At 41.7% G+C, this 21733-nt stretch overlaps 2 protein-coding genes across 8 annotated transcripts in view; one reads left to right on the forward strand and one right to left on the reverse strand.

Annotated features, from left to right (window-relative positions):
* Positions 1-20871, reverse strand: part of LOC111863631 — a 349465-nt gene extending 328594 nt beyond the window's left edge. Inside the window, exon 1 of the mRNA XM_023850125.2 lies at positions 20187-20871. Coding sequence (XP_023705893.1) covers positions 20187-20762 — 576 coding nt within the window. The 5' untranslated portion in view covers positions 20763-20871. The remainder of the gene's footprint in view (positions 1-20186) is intronic.
* LOC111863636 overlaps positions 1-21733 on the forward strand; it is a 525149-nt gene that overhangs the window by 454227 nt on the left and 49189 nt on the right. The window contains exon 4 of one of the 7 annotated variants that reach the window (XM_033751139.1): positions 2436-2535. The exons of the other annotated variants lie outside the window; for them this stretch is intronic. Coding sequence (XP_033607030.1) covers positions 2436-2535 — 100 coding nt within the window. The remainder of the gene's footprint in view (positions 1-2435; positions 2536-21733) is intronic. 7 annotated transcript variants of the gene reach the window in all.

Here is a 21733-nt window from a genome sequence, read left to right on the forward strand (position 1 = left end):
TTATGATAATGGAGAATTTGGTGGAATGAATATTGGCAGGGGAAACCGAAGTACTCGGAGAAAACCCGCCCCAGCGCCATTTTGTCCATCACAAATCCCACTTGACCAGACCCGGGATCGAACCCGGGCCCCCGCGGTGGGAAGCCAGCGACTAACAGCTTGAGCTGCTTTTAATTCTACACAAACCTCCTTCCTACTTCAAATTAGAACTTCTGTATTTTTTTATGGTATTCGTGCCTCTGTAGGGGAAATAATATATGACAATTTTAGTTGAGCGACCCGTTGTTTAATTACGTCATTGTTAACGCAGGAGACACATCTTTATGGATACATTTGGTTCAAAGGAAAGATAAGTAAGAGCTGTTCCTTGCAAATTTATGTATTTCCTTTTCAGTTTATCCTGCTCGCATAAATTTAGTGAGCTCCCTTCTTGGGCTCAAAACTAATTTCTCACATGTCATTGTTAATTAAATGTCGGTCTGTTTCATAAGCATATCTAGACATAGCTGGTATTTGGTTAGTATCAGGAAAATATTTAATGGAATGCTGATGTAGCTTCATGTCATGTTACATGCACTGAGCTGCTTTGCTTTAGACAGTACGCAAGTCAGAATTCGTCGCGATAGTACTTGTATTAAAATTGGCTTCTCTGAGAAAAAAAAAAAATAAATTTGTAGAAAGAGAAATGGGCCACATTCGGGTCATCTGTAGTTGGTAGCATACATAAGGTAAGGTAAAGTTGTCCCAGTGTTTAACTAATTAAGCACTGCGCCATGAAGACGCATCGGGAAGTGGATGTATAGCTCCACGTTATCTTGACCTCGGCACTAGCTGGAGGTGAGTGGTCAGCTTCACACTCCGGCAGTTTTAACCCCGGGGATAGAAGGCTGGGCGGGTCCCAGAGCCGGTCGTGGAGAAGAGAAAATTCTCGACCCTACCGGCACTCGAACTCCGACCTCTCGGTCGTCCAGCCCGTACCCAGTCGCTGTACCGACTACGTTACCCGTCTCCCTATGTATATACATAGATACATATATACAGGTACACGCTCATTTAAAAGCATAACAGTCCGAGTCTTAAAACTTACTGATCGTTTGGTTCTAAATAAATCTAACGCCTTTTTTATAGAGTAAGTTATGCAACATCGAATGTTAGAACGTTTTATTGATTGGAAAGAACGTTGAAAGAAACGACTGGAACTTGTTTGACGTGCTGTCCTCTCATTTGTCCTGAGGGAGTGACGAAACTGCAAGTGCCTCAGCCACAATCGTGCATCCCCGGACAGAAGCTTGAATTTGGGACTTCGAGAACATGAAGCCGGAGCGCTACACGTTCAGTGTTCGGTGATTAGAAACTACGAAATGTAAGTTTATTTTTAATGAATTCGGTGTAAAAGTATAACTTACTTTGGCTTTATAGTTGTGAGTATTCAGAAATTATACACAGAAAAAATAACGCAGGTAATCATTATGCAATTTGTTTTACTAAAAATTCAACTTTTTCTTTGGTTCTAAGAATCAGTGATAACTTTTCTAAATATTGCCACCTATAGGGATAATTTATAAGGAGGGTCTTGGATTGGATGATTGGATTTATTGACACCTTATTCACACAACTCTGGGCTACAGGCAATTACAGCGCTATCGCTGATCTACACACTTTAGAGTTCACCGTTAACCACATAATAGGGTTCTCAGTCTTCAATAGTCTTATCCTGGAAACGGATTTATAAGTCTCACTATAACTTTAAATCACACATAAAGTATTCTTTCACTGTCTAATCCCTTTATTGCCATTTCTTCTCAGTCATCCCACGGAAAAGTCTTCTATGTGTCCGTATCGGTTTAGGCGTGTTTACTGATCCGTTGCCTAGGAAAAGACGCTCTACTTTTGCGCGCGTTGGCTCCCACGGGAATGTTTTTGCCGAGTCGTTGCCTTGCAATGGGTCTACACTTCACAGTGTCATTAACTCTTGCTTGACCTGTGGAACAAGAATCCTATTTATCTTATTTGCGAATCTACTGCATAGTTCGACAATTGATTTGATATATTTCTTTGTTTTTAGCGGATACACATAATTTAATCAGTGATTCTTTCGACGGCAGAAGATACATAACATCTTTGCTTTTTTGGAGGTGGGAACTTAAGTTTTAAACATTATTTATCGGGATTATTAATATTTATTGGTCTTCCAACCCAATACAATTCTTTAAGTATGAGTCCTTACCTCTCTTATTTTGATATGTGCAGAATTACACTATCACAAGCTCGCTCGTCGTAAATTTAGAAGTGCGTACATATAACATCTGAATTCCCGAACACTGCAATTTAGTTAAAGACGAAGAATTACCAGATGAAGAAAAAGCAGCAAGTTGAGGGACAGTTGGTGCTGAGAGCAATGCATGCTAATGCTACACTCTCTCTGATGATTCCAGTCTGGTCGGCACCATAAGATTAATTCAAGTCAAGGACTGTATCACAAGACCTATTGCTGTCGACATGGGAGTCCAGTCAATTACTGTGCAGCATTACAAGGCCAGTTCAAATTCATTCCTTTAATTACGTGGCATTCGGTACTGTTATTTTCTTGTTTGTGTGTATGTCACTGTTTCTCTATGTTTCATTAGTCTAGTGACGAAAGATAGGGACAAATATTCTCAGTCCCTAAAAAAAACCTAGAGCTCTGAACGCCTCAAGAAAACGTCGAGAAAGCAGTTTGAATCTGTTTATACATGTAAACTTTAAGTTGGTGAGGATCTGGAAGACGCAGTACCGGCTCATTTCAAGGCAGTGTGATGGCAGCCTTCTAGAGAGGAAAAAATTTCGGCATTTATAATGTTAGAACTGTTAAGATAAATGTTGATATTTTGGACTGAAAATTGTGGAAGTAACGTCCTACTTTCTGCTTCCATGTTGAACAGTACCTGATAGCATCGGAACATGATTGAATATCGCTGATAAATAGAGAAATTTTAAATTGTCCTCCGAACTGAACGTTTAGAAAGATTAAATGCTGTAATTTTGGAAGAGATAAAAATATATTTTGCTAAGTAATATCCTAGGTTTCTTTTATAATGTTCCAAAAGCTGAACATTATATCGATTGTAAATATGTCCTAATTTTCTTTATGTATTATATCAATTTACGCGTGCGTGTATTATACTACAAAAATATATCCTCAGGAAGTAACTTGTTGCATTCATTTTGCCTTGAATCCCAGAGTATCAGTTTCAGACCCCACTGTGACGCAAGAGTATTGTTGCTCGTGAAAAGAAACTGATCAGAAGGAAGATATATATATTGGTTATAATGCCAAAGTTCAACATTTCGAACGCTTGTCGTGTTATCTAAACCCGGTTATTTTGTCCTTCGTCCTTGGTCCGAGTCGATTCCTATATCGGAATAATTAATCGAAACAGAATGTCGCAGCATCATCTATAGGACTTAAATCTAATTTACTTGCTCTGTGCTTCATGGACAACATTTTGCTACATTTAAAGGCGTTATGTCAAGTATTTAGGTTATGAAACGTCGAATGAGAAATGTCGGAAGGAAGAGTTCTGTCCTCTGAGATGATAATGGCGTGTAGTCCGTTGAAAGTCAACCGACATATCGCCCCAGTTTTCAGGAATGAAGACAGAGGCGCTGTGTTCCTCTGAAACGTAAGTAGGCTTTCAAAAGTCTATACGACGTTACAGCAAAGAGCCCAGAAATCTTCATAAACACAGCTGCGTGAACCTCTTATCCTAAATGTCACGATGTGCATAATATTAGCAGAATAATTTTGTGATATGTATTACGCTTTTGAATCCGTCAAATAAAACTGATCTCTGCATTTATCTATTCTACATGTTTTGTGTAAGCATCACCGTCGTGAAAGCTCACATTATGTATAGAAGGCATTATGGACTGAAATGCATGTTTCTAGATAAACTAATTGCGTACTGAAATCCTAACATTTCGGTATTTCACGTTGTTTCTCTATGCACATGCTTATTAAAGAGCTGAAAGCTAAAATGTCAGTGGGTTTAGAATGCGAGTGGATAAAGTGGTAAACACTTCAATGGGAACTTTTTAAAATATTATAATTTTACAGTTTCTTGGTGCATCTGTCAACCTTCAACAAATTAAGGCAATAATGCAAGAAATGGCAAAGTGTTTAAGAGAAATGCTTTATCAGTAAGAGTACAAGGTAAAGAAAATAAATATAGCCTATATGAATGTAGAAATTGTATGTGAAAGGTTAAAACATAACTAATTTAAAATTGCTGACTTCAGGATTTCAGAATGGTTAATTGTTGATGTTAATTTGCTGTTGGCGTCTAACATCATGCGAACGTGGGATATGTTACCTACATTTCGGTGATGTATGCTGCTTCCTTCCTCACGCACAACTTCTCCGGTCAACTGCTCCGTTGTTTCTCGAAGTAGGATCCTATATAAACGTAAAGTTGTCCCTGCGCTTAACTTAGTAAGCACTACGCCCAATACACATTTTCTTGACCTCGGCACTATTTCGAGGTGAGTGGTCAGCTTCACGCTCCTGTCGCTTTACCCCCGGGGAAGGAGCCCCCGGGACCCATTGGATAGGAGGTTAGGTGGACTCCAGAGTCGGTCTGGATGACGTGGAGTACAGAAAATTCTTGACCCTACGGGACTCAAATTCGGACTCCTCTGTCATCCAGCCCGTAGCCAGTCGCTATACCGACTACGCTATTCCGGTTCTCCTTAACTCTTCGACCCCGAAGGTGGAGGGAGCATGTACCTCTGATATGTCGGCTACATCGTCCACATCCACACAGTGTAAGAAACCAAGGGCGGAATAAACATAAACAGCGATTTTAACATCTAAGACATTTTTTTTTTAATTCGCTTAGTGGGGTGTGGAGTCTAACTGGGTCCACTCGCCACGGCGGCCACTGACTGGCCTATTGTACCCTGTCCCGAGTGATTATGATGATGAAGAATTTGGTGGAATGGAGATTGGTAGGGGAAACCGAAGTACTCGGAGAAAACCCGCCCTAGCGCCACTTTGTCCACCACAAATCCCACTTGACCAGACCCTGGATTGAACCCGGGCTGCCGCAGTGGGAAGGCAGCGACTAACCGCTTGGGCTATGGCGCGGCCACATGTATGGTATTTAGAAATATTCTTACACCTGAGGATGGTATGAAAGATACCGAAACAAGTGGCATCTATAAATACGAGTATGAAGGTGGGTTGTGCATGAAGGTTATGACGAAACAATACGTACTTAACGTAGCACGACAGAAATGGATACCGATGTAACATTTTATGGCAAGTCCTGAGGAGCAACAGCCTAAGTAGTTTGATAGTTACCTGGAGTAAAGGATACAAGACTATGTTAGATCCAACAACTTCTTGTTCGGTCATGAAAGGACATAAAATTCCAAGAAATACTAATGAGCTTAATATCTTGAACATGATCCATTAGGCCCATCGTTAAGAAACGGAACCGCATAGAACTACAGCACTTTACATTACACCAAAAAGCAGCATAAAGACATTGCTTTCACAAGAATTACCACCACACAAAATTTCAGGATGCTGCATTATATGGCATCAGTGTCTCTCAGACTTCAGATAATTCGCATTGCCACCACAGTAATAGTACTGATGATAAAATGGTAAAGTTGTCCCCGTGCTTAACTACGCCATGAAGGCGTATGGGGAGTGGATGTATAGATCCACATTTTTTTGACCTCGGCACTAGTTTGAGGTGAGTGGTCAGTTTCACCCACCTGACGCTTACCCCAGGGGAAAGGGCCCCCCGGTACCCATTGGATACGAGGCTTGGTGAACCCCAGTGCCGGTCTGGACGACGTGGAGAGGAGAAAATTCTTGACCTTACCCTTCGATCGTCCAGCCCGTAGCCAGTCGCTATTCTGACTAGTTTGTGTAGATGACAAAAATGTGATACAGAGTTTCAGGAGCGTCTCTTCATTATTTAAATATTATTGGAGCTGGATAGAAGAAGACAACGGGCATGCTAACAGATGGCACCACAAGGGCTTGTCATTGGCTATGAAACAAGGAAAGCAGGATGAATGTGTCAGTGCTTGAAACGAATGAGAGGGCCTGATATTGCTTAATCTTCGGCAGGCTGAACCGGGGTTGATATGGCTATTGCAATGTGAAATGATTGTTTTAAGGTGATGTAGCTCTTGTCTGTTTACACAGCATGAATGTGGACAGTGTTGAATTTTCAGAGTTTCATGCGCTCTGAGTTTCCAGGATCGAAGTGCGTAGGGTGGTTGATGGATCCAACATGTACCACAGATATGTCGCCAACATTGCCCACATCCACACGGTATAAACACCAAAGACCTGAACTGACATCAACAGCTAACCACCATGAAAGCCGTAAATCAATAATTGTTCATTTGATGTGCAGTTTATTATCGGCGATGTCAGTAGCTGCAATTAGACAGCGTCGATTGTTAGAATGATTAATGAATAATAAATTGGAAAGGATGTGAAATGGAGGAGTAGTGGACTAATGTGATATATCCCACAATTTGCCGGGAGGAAACAGCAGAAATCCTCCTTCAGAATAGCCATTCCCCTGCCTGGTCTTGAATTCGGAACCCTCCCCCTCGCATGCTCGAAGCACGATTTTTACTGACTTGACTGCGTAGTTCGATAGCTACATATTATTCTTTTAATTATCTTTTTCGTGTACTGAAACCGAAAGAAATTAGGAAGTAGTTTAACGCGTTACGTTTCCGGAGAGATAATTGTAATGACGACGCATGCTAAGGACTTAGATAAATGGGCCGAAGTTTTCAGTACCGCCCAATAAATGAGTGGCCATCCGCATGTTTCTGTGTTGCCCTTTTGAGGCCTGAAGATTGGATGTCCTGTCATCCAAACAGTCCTACCTCTTATCTTAATAAGAATTTAGAAGTTGTTTGGCGCTCGAAGAATTACTGGCCGAAACTGAGTTCTGTAGCGAAAACAGAGAGACAAACATGATACATACAAAGGAAGAAGAATTGAAATGAGTGAGAAGGCAAAGAACAAGGAAATTTTCTCTAAATAATATGTCTGTTCCGTGTACGAAATGCCCTGTGATCCCATCGGACTCAGTTCATTCATCAATAGCTCCACAGCCCTTTGTTGGTCCCTGGTCTCTTCATCAGTTTCGTAATCCTTATTACACAGACGGTAGGATTCGGACGGATGATCAGCCCGTCGCAAAGCCGCTACCTACACACAGGACAACACAAACTCAGAATAAACGCAGAATAAATGCCTCGAGTGGCATTCGAACCCATGATCCCAGCGTTCCAGTGAGGGAAGATAGTTCATACCTTAGGCCGCGCGGCCACCATGATTGGCCTTTCGGTGTAAAACATTTTTAAGAATTATCACATTTCTTCTCAAAAATATCCTTAAATTCAGTTCGCACCTCACAGATACGTATATTAGTATATTATGTCTCTCATACAAATATCAACAGGTTAACTTTTTTTGGAAAGAGTAGCTGTTTATTGTGAGAACCAAGCGAAACACAGAAATACACCCTGCGGCCAAAGTGCGCGATTTTCAAATATAAAAAAAATTGAATACAGTATTGTTCTCCCAAGGTTAAGTCCATATATAGATGAAGTTACTGGGGATCATCAGTGTGGATGGTGTCGAAGTAACAGATCAACTACTGATCAGATATTGGAGAAAAAATGGGAGTACAATGAGACAATACATCAGCTATTTGTAGACTTCAGAAAAGCGTATGATTCAGTTAGGAGGGAAGTATTATGCAATATTCTGACAGAGTTTGGGATAACCATGAAACTAGTTAGGCTGATTAAAATGTGTTTAAAGGAGACGTATAGTAAAGTCCGTACAGGTAAATATTTTTCTGACGATTTTCCTATCCAGAATGGTCTAAAACAAGGAGATGCTTTATCGCCACTCCTTTTCAACTCAGCTTTAGAGTATGCCATTAGGAATGTCCAGGGAAACCAGGTGGGACTGAAATTAGACGGGACACATCAGCTGTTGGCCTACGCTAATGATGTGAATCTACTGGGTGATAATGTAGATACCCTAAAGAAAAACACACAAACTTTAATTGACGCAAGTAAAGAGGTTGGTCTAGAAGTAAACACAAAGAAAACTAAGTGTATGTTACTGTCTCGTCAACAAAATATAGCTCAAAATCATGATATAATGATAGGAAACTGATGTTTTGAAAACGTGACACAGTTCAGAAAATTGGAAACAACAATAACAAACCAAAACCTGATTGAGGAGGAAATTAAGAGGAGATTAACTCAGGTAATACTTGATACAATTCGGTCCAGAACCTTTTGTCTTCTCGTCTGCTGCCAAAAAAAAAATAAGAATTAGAATATACAAAACTATAATTTTGCTGTGGTTCTGTATGGGTGTGAAACATTGTCTCTGACATTAAGGGAGGAACATAGATTGAAGGTGTTTGAGAACACGGTGCTGAGGAGAATATTTGGACCTAAGAGGGGTGAAGTGACAGGAGGTTGGATAAAACTGCATAATTAGGAGCTTCATAACTTATACTCTTCTCCAAGTACGAGTATAATAAGAATGATCAAGTGAAGAAGGATGAGATGGGCAGGATATGCAGTATGAATGGGGAAAAGAGAAATATATGTAGGATATTGGTGGGAAAGCAAGAATAAAATAAACCAGCAGGAAGACTAAGACGTAGGTGGATGGATAATATTAAAATGGATCTTATAGTGATAGGATGGGATGGAATGGACTGGCATGATCTGGCTCAGAATAGGGACAATTTGAGAGCTGTTGTGAACACGCTAATGAACCTTCGGGTTCCATAAAATTCTGGGAAGTTCCTGGGTAGATTCACAACTGTCAGCTTTTCAAGAAGGGCTCAGGTCCATGAGTGAGAGACTGAGTGGTATATTTAGAACCACTGGACTTTAAAGTGTTAATATTATATTAGATGCAGTTTCTGATGCATGCAAGTCGCCCGTGTCTTGACGACGTTAGACTATGGCGAAGAAAGAAACTGAATGTAAAACTTGCAAAATAGTAGCTCCAGAAACTAATCTCAGCTCCACAAAGAGCATCGACAATGAAGTGGCAGAATGCAGTCTTGCTCTGAATACCAGAACGGCAAGGGCTCCAGATATTGCTAAGAGCCAATGTCAGTTACGTGACTTGACTAATATCACTCTCCAATTGGATAAAGCTGCTGGCTTTTAGTCAATCGCTCTTCTTTCCCGCTAAAAGGATTCACGTTGATTGATCAATTAAGGTTTCTAATGGAGAAGCTGTACATGCCAGTAACACGTAAGCCCCAAGTTGGAATACTCTCGCAACGCATTCGTTGTTATGTTTAATCAATACAAACTCCGAGCAGGATGGTGTAGCAGCGACGCTCTGGACTTGTATTCGGGAGGTGGACGCTTCGAATCTCCTCCGGGACGACGGCTATCTTGTCTGAGGATATCCTGACTTTCCCCAGTCCCTCCATCGGAATGACGAGAGAGGCGCTTAATCATGCCGCGAGTTCTCCTTTCCAAACGGTTAATCATCCTTATATTCGACGCCATATTGTCTGATATACCGACAATGCCATAAAATAACTCAGCAGAAATAAGATCACGAAATTGTACAATCGATAGACCCGGATCGAATTGCAAGTAATTGAAAAGTGCCTGTTCAGACAACTGTGTTATTAGTCCGGGCGACGAAATATATTAAATTCCGACGCTTTCATCTAAATAATTTATTATTTAAGTTCCTTAAATAACGATTAATAATATATTATTTGACCCACTGGCATGCTACTTGATTTCGTTTATAAATGCATTGTTTCCTCTCGCTCTCACTTTGGATCATGGGGCAGTTCTCTCAGGTTCATTGATCATTTTGCAGACGGTAGGACTCCTTGGGCGGGGGATCAGCTCGTTGCAAGGCCTGTACCTAAACACAGAACAACACAAACACATATAACATCCGTTCCTTGTGTGGGATTCGAACCCACGATCCCGGCTTCAAAGCGAACAAAGACAGTGCATGCCTTAGACCTCTCGGCTACCGGACCGGCCTATAAATACATACAAGATAATAATTTTAATACACGGTTTTTATTGCGAGTGTGGTGGACTAAGTCCCTTACACTGCGGCCAATTCTGGCGTATTGTACCAGCCCCAGATGATAGGTGAGGGTGACTGTGGAGCAATTGGTGGAATGAAGTTTGGCAGGGGAAACCGAAGTACTCGGAGAAAACCTGCCCCAGCGCCACTTTGTCCACCACAAATTCCACTTGACCTGATCCTAGTTCGAATCCGGGCCGCCGCGTTGGGAAGCCAGCCACTAACCGTTTGAGCTATGGCGCGGCCTAATACAGGGTTACTATAAATTATTCATTCCATTTCAAAACACTATATTGGTCGCCCAGTGCTTTGCCGTTTACACAGACAACCAGTATCCTTAAACTGCCGATACCACCGCAGAATGCTCTGCTTACGTGATGGTTCTTTTCTGTGCTCTGCTCTCAATGCACGCTGGGCTGCTATAACAGACGAACATCTCCCATATTCCAACACACAGAAACTCTATTCCAGCTTACTCGCAATTTTGTGAGGCACTGCATTCATGCTGCCAACTGGTGTATCACCATGCAAACTTGGTAAGTTTGCGGTTATTTTCATGTATCAATCATATTTGTGTGTATGATACTTTGGAAAATACAGTGTTTTGAATTGGAATGAATCTTTGTAGTAACTCTGTATTTCAAAATAAATTACTTAAAATTATCCTAAACCTGCACTTTTCATTCCCGTACACGCCCTAATGTGAACCGCGTCTATCATCTGGCGGGTCGCTATTTTTAGCCAGCTACACACACAGCGTTCTCGTTATCTCAACACTTGAGAAGTACCTAAGGCGTGGTGGGTTGGTATGTCCGCGCGGTTCACAACCGAGGGGCAGCCTGGGTTGCGGCCGGCGGTGGCACTTTTGAAAATCAGCTTTATACAACAATAAATTCAAATTAAAAGTAATTTCACGAAGTTAACTTTACATTTATACTTTAAATGTATCATGTATTATGCTGGTTTATTATTTTGTTCCGTTTATTGTCAGTAATCGTTACCTTCTATTCTGAGTTTAAAACGGTCATAACTCCGTAACCGTCCAAAATTGGACACATGTTTATATGAACTTTTTTGATCACAATGACCTAGGAAATCACCTCCTGCAGTTATGTTCTAAAGTCGTGAAACACCCTGTATGTAAACTACATCTGTTATACGTTGAGAATAATATTCTCCTTTCGTCCTTTCAAGTTCCACAAAATTCTGGAAGCTTCAGGTTGGAGTAGACGTTCCGTATGCCTTTCTTTCGTGATACAGATTATGTATTGTTGAGGGATAGGACAACTGCGGACTTTGAAACCTGGGAGGCTGTAAAAAGGAGCAGCAGCTGTGCATGTTAAGGACCTATCCAAGAATTTGGCTGAACTTTATAAGGCAATTAATTAATAAACAGTGAATTGGTAAGTATACGGAAGGAAGTGGTCATTGCCTCTTCTCAAATACTATCCCGGCATTTGCCTGGAGAGACTAAGGAAATTATTATGATAGACGTCAGTCGTAATATCCGGTCTCCCAGTGGAGATATTCCAGCACGGTATCTCCTGCATACGAGCCAAGAGCTATGCAAACGCAACCGTGACTTTCGGTTGGTCAATTTATCCATCTTCCGGGCGACGATCATTGTACACGGAAGTCACTTCTTATTCAACGTCTCACATGAAAACTTGTGTTAAAATCTTAAAATTTACGTTGAATTTTAATACGATACCCATTAGACCTGAATATTTAAGGTTTTATGGAATCAACTACAAAAAAAAAAAAAGATATGCTTGGACACGTCTTCCCATGGGCCATCCACTCGCCCCATCTATAATGCAGCGACTGGCTACCACTGTCGCCAGACATCTCCATACCAGATTCAACATCAAAATGGTGGAATATTTGGACTACTGGCTAATATACAGCCAGTCTCCAATACCTGTCACACCATTGCTTTCAACCTTCCAGGAGTTGGGATTAACAATCAACATGCAAAAGTCTATTCTACTACCTACAACATACATTGTAAGATTTGAGGCTTTCACGGCGGTGACTATGAAGAAAGCAGTCTTCTGGGATTTGGCACCGTGTATATGTGGTGTTAACCGATGTTTCGGAGGAAGTATCGCCTCCATCTTCAGGGTAGCAGAAAAATATAAGAAATCCGCATGCGAAGAGACCGTGAGAACCGGTTCTCACGGTCTCTTCGCATGCGGATTTCTTATATTTTTCTGCTACCCTGAAGATGGAGGCGATACTTCCTCCGAAACATCGGTTAACACCACATATACAAGGTGCCAAATCCCAGAAGACTGCTTTCTTTACAACATACATTATTTATCTACATATATGGTTTATACTATATAAGAAGCGACAAGCGACAGGCAACAGGATGCTGCATGACAGCACTGTACACGAATTACTTCTTGCTCGGTGTTTAAAATGAGTAAAAATTAGAAGAACGGTAGAGAGACTAAATATTTTCGTGTAAATTCAAAATGTAACGAAGTAATAGATTACAGAAACTATTTAGTTCTCATTTCTGTTACAAACGTGACTAGGAGACAAAGATAAGCGAGCGCTGAGGATTTCTGCCTACTAGGAGGGATTGGGCATGTTAATTTGGTTCGGCGTCCGGAGAAGGAAAACACTCGTAGATGTTAGCGAGGCAGTAATATCGATTCCTTCGCAGAAATAATAGGAATTTAATCCTTTGATTCGTTATTGTTTTATTTATTGACACTCTTACACCAGTTTGAGTTATACTCTAACGCTAATTCTGCTAGATTATGAGTGATGAATTGCTGAGTTTTAGAAGGATGCGGTCCTGGCCTAATTCAACACATGTCGGCATTTTCGCGGAGATAACACGCTCAGTCTGAGTAGAGGTTTCAGGGCTGGAATTCGAAAGCGAGGAGTTCCAAATGCGAAATATTGAGTGCTAGCCACTTAACCGCAACGACTGCCTAATCTTTTTGAGATTAATAGCGTTTTTACATAATCCATTCAGTCATATATATTTTTTCTTTCTTCTTATTTTCAAGCGATTTGACTCGCAAGGGGAACCGGAATTTGCAAACTATTTGATTCTGACGATAAAGTCTGCAGAGGTTCATTTATTCATAACAGGATAAACAGCTGGAATCGAATAACTTTTCTTACTCGTTTTCGTTTTAAATTTAAGATTTCAAATACAAGTCCAATAATGGACATGAAACGATTGAAAGATGATTATGCTTCTTTTCTGTATTATTCATCGACGCTGAACTAACTCAGGCCATGTACCACAGAATGATAAGTCACAGATTTAGAAAAGTACGGAAACAATCGTCCGTAGCCTATTCCAATATACCCTTCCGGAATTCACTTGCAAATATCGAGACAACGGAAATTCGCAGTTAAGATTAACTGGTCTTTCGGCATAGATTTGAAGTGGGTACTTCCAAAATAGCAATGATTTTTAACCATTGCAACACAATGATCAGTATTTTGAATAAAGTAGTGATATTTTTCAGAACAACTTGTATTTTTACGTGTTATTATGAAGATGTTTATTTTAACACCTTAGAGATTTCCATAAATTTTATTTGTTGATTTTTGTTAGTCGGTTGCGTAGAATCAGGCTCACAAGACAGGTGGTGGCTGCAGAAATACCATTTTAATAATATCATGAAAGTCTGAGGTACCCTAGTTCACACTATAAGTACTAGATCCATAATTCTATTCATCATTTATGGCGACAGCTGCAATCAAATCCTGTTTATTGTATGCGGCTGTGAGGAGCAATATTTTAACCTGGTTCACTACAAGTGGAGTCATGCAGACATTCGCGATTAACCGCGGTAGTGTTCACAGTATATACACCGAATTAAACGAAACCAGATCCATCAACTGCAACTAGCAACAGCAGTGTTATGTTCAGGCATACCATTGATTAGCTAATCTAATGGCAGCTGGGTTCTTTCCAGGCACTGCAAATTCGCTACATAATTTAAAAAATAACAATCAGAGAGAGAGAGGGGGGGGGGAGAGTTGTGTTAGCCTCGAAGTGTGAACTGACTGTGTCGTTGTGTTTAATAACAGTCATATGGTGTGAAGGCAGCGCTTGGGTTCGCTACGCAAAGCGTGTCACGGATCACAATTGGCTTCCTACGTAACAATACCGTGTGAGTTACAGGGTTTATGCAGCTTCCAATTAGATGATCAGTTGATGCCGAACTGTTTATCAGAACAAGGAGGAAGCAGCGTATTGTCCATAGCACCGTGACGCTAGGAAATTTCTGCTGGGCAATGGAATACATACTAATAATTCATAACTGAAACGACTGGCGGGGTTGAGCTGTTAAATTTCCTGTTTCGTATTACGGGAGATCCTGGCTAGAGATAGGTCGCTCCTGTAGGAATTTCCTTACTCCCTCGAGTCATATTCTGGGACAGTACCCTGAAAACGATACGAATACCCCTTTTCGACCACACTTTCCACTGTGTCATTCACATTTACGTGGATCTGCATAAGCTATTTAGTTAAAAAAACGCCTAAAATAATCCAATAATCAGTTCTGCTTACTATACTGGAATAAGACGCACGTAGTAGTAGTAATTCAGTTCAATTCTTTATTATTTATGTGCCAAGTAAACAGCCGCAAGGCCAATTACAGACAGAGCATAGTGTAGATAAAAGTAATTACATCATGGAAAAACACAATAAAGTCAAAGACAAATTACAGGCAAGCACTGGGGAAACCACAGTAATGCAGAAAAGTAAACAAACAAACAAATGATAATAATAGCAATAATAAGAATTTCATTAAAATAAATCTAAGTGTTATTAAGAACTGAGAAATGAAACATAAATATTTAATTGAGAAATTAAAAGTATACATTTTCAGAGAGGATAATAATAGTAATAATTCAGTTTATTGTTGTTTATTGTACATGCAAATAATAATAATAATAATAATCGACTAGAATAAAATTTCTGTGTCCCTTACGGAAGAACGTACGATGTATATGTATAGAGTGAGGAGTTCTACATCCTGAGACACAATGCCGTCTGGTCCGCCGAGAGTCAACAGACTTTTCGATGAAACATTTCGCCTTCAGCGTTCAAGAGCAAGCCAAGCATTAATCCAAGATGAAGCAGCTCTCTTTGCTGCCTTCTTCATGCCAGTGTCTTGCAGTTTCTTATTTGGGTTGCTTTTCAGGCCTGAAGTTGGAGGTGACGTAGTCCTCGGAAAAGCCGATTGGCTTTCAACGGACTAGACGGGGTCATATCCCAAAGATAAGATTCCTCATAATCACCACTGCGATGATCTCGGATCCTCTGTATGTATGGTGTTGAGAATAGGGTGGCTGAGGATAAGGTGAGAGAAAAAACAGGAGGTCGGAACAAATGGTTGGATGAGGCGCTCCATAATCTGAGCTCTGAATTCGAGGATCACATGTAGATGGATGAGATGAGTGCATTACGTAACATTCTTAGGAAAAATAGAAATGCATGACATATTTAGCCGGAAAGGCTTAAAACAGGGTTCAATTGGATTGGCATAGTTGAAAGGATAATATTCAAATGAATCTAAAAAATTGGCGTGTGAAGATGTTACCTCATTTCACTTGGCCCTGATGAGGAACAGTGGAGGTTTCTTATGAGCATTAAAATAAAATTCCGGGCTACATAATAAGCACAGAATTTCTTAACTAGCTAAACGGTTACTAGATTCTTAAGTTGGATAGAATGTGTTCTGCAGTGGAGCGTAAGAAAATATTTTTTCCTGCACAAATAATGGAAAAAGGGCACCGATCATTAGTTAAATTATTAAACAATCGCGAGTATGATAGAAGACAGCCATGTAGCAGTCATAGGAGAGAACCTGTTATGATAATATTTCAGAGGTAATTAATTTTAAAATCGAGATTCAACGATGAATAGTCGCACGTGTTTACTAAGAGTACCGTTCAATTCCCATTTAATGTATTGTGCTTTCGGCGCGCTCGTAACGATGATGCAAAAATGCACCTATAATAATTCCAGAAACCCTGAACCAATTTTAATGAAGTTTGTTCTTGGGGAGTTTCAATATAAAAGAGGAAAATTTGTCCCTGTGCTTAACGAATTAAGCACTACGACAGAAAGACGTATAGTGGAGTGAATGTATAGATCTACGTTTTCTTGACCTCGGCACTAGCTGCAGGTGAATGGTCAGTTTCACGCCTCGGCCACTTCACCCCCGGGGAAAGGGGTCCCGGTATCCATTTGATAGGAATTTGAGAGGACCCCAGAGCCGTTTTGGACGACGTAGAGAAGAGAAAATTCTTGACCCTACCGGGACTCGAACTCTGACCCCTCGGTACTCTAGCCCGTAGCCAGTCGCTATACTGACGCTGTCCCGACTCCTAGTTTCAATATAATCTGTTGATAAATTCTAACTTCTGTTAAATTCGAACACTTTACGCGCGAAAATAAGTGTGTTTGCGCGATCTCGCGTACAGCTTACGCAAGACTTGCCGAAGACGTATCCGGGTGACAAATGTAGTGAATAAAAATTTCAGTGCAAACTGAAACTCCTTTTATTTCCGATGCGCTTTCTCCTTAGGTCTAAGAGTTTTCGGGATAATCAGACAACAGAGATTTTGCGTCATACTCCAAATCCTCACCAAAAGTCGCCTTTTGTTTTAGTAATCTCGGTTCAGTAGACGAATCTTCTAATATTTTTCTTGTTTTTCTCCATATCCTCAGGCGAAATCTTGGACAGCATATGAAATATATCAGAATCGTTTCTTCCACGTCGCTCTCAATTCATTATTTGCAATAAAGTAGTTAGGAGAACACCAAATAAGCTATTAAAAATATTCCATAATTCCCAGTAAGTTTTCGTGTATATGTCAGACACTATCATACCAACCAATAATATTTCCTGCAAGTAGTTTCGCCATTGTAAGTATGAAATCAAGGAAAGGAAGAGGCGGAGGTGGGGCGAGGTACTGTGCTATTCTGTGGGAACTTACGAATTTTGTAACCGCTCCCTCCTTAACTGATTTTCACTTTTCAGAATCCTACATACAGTTTTTAGGGAGCCGGGATAGCGTAGTTGATATAGCCACGAACTACGGGCTGGACGACCGAGGGGTCGGAGTTCGAGTCCCGGGAAGGTAAAGAACTTTCTCTTCTCCACGTCGTACAGACAGGCTCTGGGGTTCACTAAACCTCCTATCCAATGGGTTTCGGGGGTGCTTTCCCCGGAGGTAAAGCGGCCGGGGCGTGAAACTGATCACTTACCTCTACCTAGTGCCGAGGTCAAGAAAATATGGATCTATATATCCGCTCCCCCATACACCTTTATGGTGTAGTGTTTAATTACTCAAGCACAGGACCAACTACACCTTTACATACAGTTCGAGTCCCGGTAGAGTCAAGAAATTCCGGTCGTTCAGACCGGTTCTGGTGACAATCCAACCTTCTATCCAATGGGTACCGGAGGTAAAGCGGCCGGGGCTTTAAACTGACCACTCATCTCACAAAACGTAGATCTATACATCGCCTCTTTCACAAGCCTTCATGGCATAGTGCTTAATTAGTTAAGCACAGGGGCAACTTCAACACTGTGTTACCAATCGGAACTGGCAGTTAGCTTCAGAGCACGCCGTCCAGCCCATCGGTAAGCACGAGTTCTCGGGGCTCATGAGCGAAATGGATAGCAACGTAACCGACGAAATGGAGGAGAGAAAGGTGACGTGTAGAAGGTTGATTAGTTACGTATAAGCCGTAGGCCGCGCCATAGCTCAAGAGGTTAGTCGCTGGCTTCCCACCGCGGCGGCCCGGGTTCGATCCCAGGTCTGGTCAAGTGGGATTTGTGGTGGACAAAGTGACGCTGTGGCGGGTTTTCTCCGAATCCTTCGGTTTCCCCTGCCAATCTTCGTTCCACCAAATTCTCCATCATCATCACCCGATGCAGGCTACAATAGGCCAATCAGTGATCTCCGTGCCGAGTGGACCCAGTTGGACTCCACCCCCCACTAAGTGAAATTTACGAATAAACCGCTGTTCACTGTTAGCTTATACTTCATTATAAAGGACCATTGCTTTATTAACGTTTCTCTCACGATATAGTAATTGCGAAAAGTCAGATTAATTGCAACTGGAATAATACTGATCGACTGAGAAAGAAAGGGAACGTTTGCTAAAATATATTACTTGTTGCGGTTGATGTGATCTAGAAATTATTAGGTGCTCTTTAGAATCGGAATTGCCTAGGAGACGTATAGGTGGCGCGAAGGTCTAAGGCAATACTCTGCGCCGAACACTCGGCTGTTTCCGAGTTCAACATCAAGAGTCAGTTGCTGTCATTTTCCCCGGAATCTTTCTGAAGACTGTATCTTGCAGGACAGTGGGTGGCTTGGAGCCGAGGGTTATGGTTTCCGTCTCGACGTGGCGCCTCTCCCTCTGAGCGCACGGACTCCTTCAGTAAAACGATTTGGTAGCAATAGAAAACAAGCTATAAACCCCAAAGCGAGAAAAACATTTTTAATTCTAAACTGAACCAATTCATGACCTGCATCTTACTTCTAACAAACAGAACCTATACATCCCGTTTCGGATCGGTTCTAACATTTCTTGAACTTTGTACGAAACAAGTATATGCTGATTATTGTAATCAAGTTAGATTCAAATTGGATTCGAAGCAAGGAAGGAACCCCTTAAAGGGCGGGTAAAATCTGAATTATGAGTTACTTTTGTTGCTGCATGATGGGTTGTGTGAGATAGCTATATCTGGCTTCTGTGTGTGTATGAATGTAACAGCCAAGCGGAAAGAATGTACAGGGTAATTCTAAATTATTGTCGGTGTTTCCCTGGACTATATTTTTCGAATAAGAATAAACAGAATGAAACTACTTATGGAATATGAAAGTGTAACTCAAAAGAGTTTACTAAATATAGAATCACTGTGATCATTATATTATGCGTTCATTTTATGCAGTTTGTTCCAGGAACTTATCGAGCAGAAATAATTCAGGATATTCTACCATACGAGATCAGCTGGCTCAGGAGAATGTCCTGTATAACTGTTTACTACACAAGAATATTGAGTTAGCGTCTCGGATTATTTATAAAATGAAAAAATTCTGCTGTCATTTCAAACCCTCATACCACCATAGGACCTTACCTCTGGAATAATTGATATAACAGCTCTTTGTTCATAGAATTTCCTGTCATCTAATACTCTACTAGCTTTGACGCCTGCCACATTCAACGGCTGTTTCAGCCTCCCCTTCTTTTTGTATTGCTTTGGAGGCGGCAGTGATCTCTTTCCGCCCCCAGGCTTATCCTAACAACCGGTGTCCTCGGTTATGATATCGGTCAGATTCAAGGGTTCTTTGCGGCCTCCTCTTCCTCTCTCATTGTTCCGAAGGCAGCGTTCCCTTTCTCTTTGCGCCCCCAGGCTTGATCCAGAAAGAGAAGGGCTACTTACCCGTATTCTCGTGTAAAATATCGGCCTCAACCAATGCTCCTATTCGGCCTCCCCCTCCACCCTCCCTCCTATCTCACCGGAGGCGACAGATATTCCATCCTCCTGCTGTCCCCAAGACCGCCTCTGTGATCTAGTGGTCAGAGTTCCTGGCTACAGATCTAGAGGTCCGGGTTCGATACCCGGCGCTACCAGATTTTTTCTGAAAAGTAGTGGGTCTGGAATCTCGTGAGGATAATCGAGGAACTATTTCAAGAAAATAGCGGCTCCTATCTAGAAACCCGAAATTAACGGCTGTGGGGATTCGTTGCACTGACCACGCAACACCCTCTCTCCGCTAAAGTTGGCACTAACTTCGCCGACAAGCGGCGGTCTCTAGGTCGGTATAGTTCGCGTGCGGACTAAAAACACGGAGTTTGTATTCTTGTTCTTGTGTCCCCAAATGTATCCCAATAACAAAGATACTACTCACTGGCATTCTCGGGTAGGATGTCGGCCACATCCAAGGGTTGTGTCTGGCCTCGCCTTGCACTCGCATCATTCTGAGGACACCAGAGGTGAATTCCTCTTTCTGCTGCCATGCTTATTTTAGTATGCAGCCTGCTACTCACCGGTATCCTTGAATACGATGTCAACCACACCCAAGGATTGTTCGCTGTCTCCCCTTCAGTTTGCGTCGATCCGGGGGCGGCCTTCTTGCCGCTTCCATGCATGTCTTTCTCCTCAAGTTCCTGACGCAATTTAGGGTTGAAGAACTCTACATTCGCACCCTCGGCACCAGCCACACCTGACGGGTTTACCGTGTTGTCCTCCAGAACTGAAGATGGAGATGCCCTGGCACGGCGTTTCCTGCGGCGATATAATTCGAAATCGTGAAACGGGTTGGTCTGTGCGGCTGCGGCCATTGCTGCCGCTGCCTGTTGCGTCGCAGTGGCAACAGCGGAAGTGCACTTGCGGTCCACATGTGCTGTGTACGTGTAGAGACAGTACGAGAGCACCAACTCTGTTAGCAAGAGCCACACCAGACACGCGTACACCAGGCTAATATTCGACGAGAAAGACACTTGTGAACTACTTGTTGTACTTCTAAACGGTGATTTGAAGATAACTTTCGATGGGTGATTATTCACCGTCGACTTGCTCCTTTGAGGGCCTTGGTCATCTTCACCAGTAACGTCAGTTACCATCGTACTTTCTTTTCTGTGACTATACGGGAACTAAGAAGTTAGTCGTACAAATACATGACGCGTGACGCGAAACTCACGGCGCTGCCGTCCGCAACCACGCGGGAACTGACTAAATTAGATGGCAAAGCGCACACCGGCTCCCTACTCTGCCCTGATCCGGGCATGCGTGCAGCTGTGGTTGCCTCTTGTCAGAAGACAAGATATGGGATGCATCTACTGGCAGAAACACGAGAGTTGACCTGAAACTCCAGTTTCATTACGTTCCTTGCTGGAAATAATATGCAGAGAAAAATTCGTCTAATGAGTCAGTTGCCTTTAAAATCCTCAAATGTCAAAGTAAGGATCTACAATTTTCATAATAATGGATTAAGGCAGACTCCAAAATTGTGACGAAAGATTTGTATTTCGGAGATAACGAGCTTGAAATCTTGTCGGGCTGCAGGCTGTTCCAGATGATATTTATAGTAGTTCTAATCAGTTCCTCCATTTGAATACGACGGTAGTACTTTCAAATACAGCATTACAGCATCCTTACAAATCCTTATACACTCATTTGATGCCGTGTAACACCTGCATTTAAAATCGTCTTTAGATTAAATTAAGAATCAAATAAGTTACCCGCATAACATTTTCTCCTGTCAACAGTTACTCAGCACACTAGTGGCATAACCCACACACAATGAGAAGTCACCAGTTCGAATCAGGGACCGGGACCGACTGATACATTTGTGCCTTCTCAGCCCCTCGATATTCGTGCTATGACTGGGCCTGTGCGCTCTGTAAAAATGGATACGAGAAAAGGTTTGTGATTTTCTGCATGTGTTATTCATGAATATGACTCATTGATAGCAGTTAAAAAATATGACAAGATGATAGCGGAAATGAACGTCAGATGTATTACGATTCAGTCGATATTACACTTTCCACCTTTGTCGAAGAATGTTGGAAAGCGTGCATGTTCAGTAAAATTA

The sequence above is a fragment of the Cryptotermes secundus genome, unplaced genomic scaffold (genome assembly GCF_002891405.2).
Source record: "Cryptotermes secundus unplaced genomic scaffold, Csec_1.0 scaffold99, whole genome shotgun sequence".
In the NCBI taxonomy this organism is placed as follows: Eukaryota; Metazoa; Arthropoda; class Insecta; order Blattodea; family Kalotermitidae; genus Cryptotermes; species Cryptotermes secundus.